The 2,500-nt window shown below is 30.7% G+C and overlaps 1 protein-coding gene across 1 annotated transcript in view; it reads right to left on the reverse strand.

Annotated features, from left to right (window-relative positions):
• Window positions 1-1,214, reverse strand: part of LOC119572504 (vicilin-like seed storage protein At2g18540) — a gene marked incomplete at its 5' end in the record, with an annotated part of 5,671 nt that extends 4,457 nt beyond the window's left edge. Inside the window, one exon of the mRNA XM_037919612.1 lies at window positions 1,196-1,214. Coding sequence (XP_037775540.1) covers window positions 1,196-1,214 — 19 coding nt within the window. The remainder of the gene's footprint in view (window positions 1-1,195) is intronic.
• Window positions 1,215-2,500: the final 1,286 nt, after the last annotated feature.

Raw genomic sequence — 2,500 nt, forward strand, 5'->3', positions numbered from 1 at the left:
AATCCGAAAGTGTATCATTATATCATAATCGGAAGACCATAATATATAGTTTCGTATTTTCATTAAATAACCACTAATCTGGCGCTATTCTAATACTGTAGAGAAACATATATTCCGCCAATTGAGTTACACAGATCATATACAGAAAAGCCCGGATAATATACATGCACGATGACAAAGACAGAGAAATAGAACAATACACAGACAGTGTCATAATAATTAGTCAGAGTAACAGATTGATAAAGAGATAGAAAGGTAGATCTAAGCGTGCTCAGAGAAATAGATGGGCTTATGATAAGATAAATCAATAAACTGATAGATGTATATTGACACAGATAGATAGATACATATTTGCTAACTAGTCAGAAAGATAGAGAGCGATAGCTAAATGCTAAACACATTGGAAATATACCATATTCTATACTCCAGTAAAGTAAGTATGAATCAAGCTGCAGTTCTGATAAGCATTCTCACTTCACATGTAATAAATCACGTATATTGCAGTATATAAATTGCAACACATGCAATTCATTGCAGGTAACGTGGAAATGTTCATAAATCGCTAATGGAAAACACCTCCAGCTAAACTGTTCATTTTAAAAGCATTAGCAAAGCCTTTATTACGAATATATGGCATTTTGAAATATGAGTTCTTTTTCGTGGTGCTGTACACTGCAATATTAGGGATTTTATAGGGGATGTTAGGGACTCACAGAGGAATGTTACAGTAGGAGGTTACAATAAGATGTTTTAGATACGCACACACACACACACACACACACACACACACACACACACACACACACACACACACACACACACACACACACATAATAATATATATATATAATATATATATATATATATTATATTATATATATATATATATTGTATTATATATATATATATATAATATATATATATATATATATATATATATATATATAATATATTGTATGATAAACATAAAATAAGGAGTACTCATACAAATGTTGTACAAGCTTCAATATAATAGTAACATCAACAAGTAATAGTATAAGATGATATCATATATCTTAAAAAAAAATAGTAAATGATAATAGTAATAATGTTCATAATGATAAAATATCAATGATACTAATAATAATACTGAAAATCATAATAATAATAATAATAATAATAATAATAATAATAATAATAATAATAATAATACTACTGCTGCTATTCCTACTACTACTACTACGGATAATAATAATAATATAATACAATAATTAATCAATTTAATAATTAAAAATAACAAAATAATGTCAATAATAATAATGTAATAATATATATATAATAATATAGCGTATTATAATATAGTAATAATAACAACAATAATAATAATAATAATAGTAGTAGTAGTAGTAATAATAATAATAATGAGTAATGATAATGATAATAATGATGAAAATAATAGAAATAACAATGATAACAACAATGATAACAATGATGATATTAACAATAACAACAACAATCATAGGCGGCGGGGGCGGTGGGGGGGGGGGGGGCAGAGGGGCGAGCGCCCCCCCAGAATGAAAACTGGAGGGGCGAAAGTATATCTCCGCCCCCCTAGAAATTGATGAAAAAATTGTGCTTTACATTTGGTTTTACACGTTCACGCAGACTAATAAAAATATACTATAATTATACTATATCTCATTTTACCAGAATGGGTATCACTCTTACAGTAGACATGAACTTGATTTATTAAAAGTACTGTATAGGTATAGTGGAGTACAGTATAGTAAAGGACATACTCTCCTGGGCTCATGAACGCCTAACTAGCGTAGCTCGAATGGACATGTAATCTATTTTTTAAGCAAATCGCCCCCTCCCCACCCCACCACAACAAAACACAGTTTCCACACGTAAATTGTGGAAGCCATATGGATGTATTACTTCTGGGTATTATTTATTTAACGCAGAACTGAATACACTGATGTGCTAAGTATATAATTATGTGAAAACTGTGTCATGCGCATGTTGTGTGAAAGGCGCTTTTTGTCTAAAAGATCATCAAACTATGCATTACTTCAAAAGCCGAAAAGTTTAGTTTTTAAATTACACAGTTTTTTATTATTTGTTTATTGGTATATTCAGAGTTACAGACCTACAGTTTCAGTATCAGAACATATATAGGAAAATATTAGTATGAAAACCTGTGAGTTATTCTCTATTAAATGTTGTGAAGGGAACTTACAAATGTAAAGAACAGTAAATAGAGTTTTATTTTGGAACTGACTGAATAATTTTTTTGTGCAGAATGTCATGTTTGCTATTATTTAAATATGTCTTAAGCTTTTGATTTTCCCCTCCCCCAAAGCAAAGACTCGCTTCGCCACCTATACCAGGTAATCCGAATCCCCCCCCCCCCCAAAGCAAAGACTCCCCTCGCCACCTATGACAGGTTATCATATTTGCTTTTTTTGAAAAATATCGAAATCTCTGAATTTTCACATTCGCCCCCCCAGTCATAGAC

Source organism: Penaeus monodon, chromosome 4 (genome assembly GCF_015228065.2).
Source record: "Penaeus monodon isolate SGIC_2016 chromosome 4, NSTDA_Pmon_1, whole genome shotgun sequence".
Taxonomy (NCBI): domain Eukaryota; kingdom Metazoa; phylum Arthropoda; class Malacostraca; order Decapoda; family Penaeidae; genus Penaeus; species Penaeus monodon.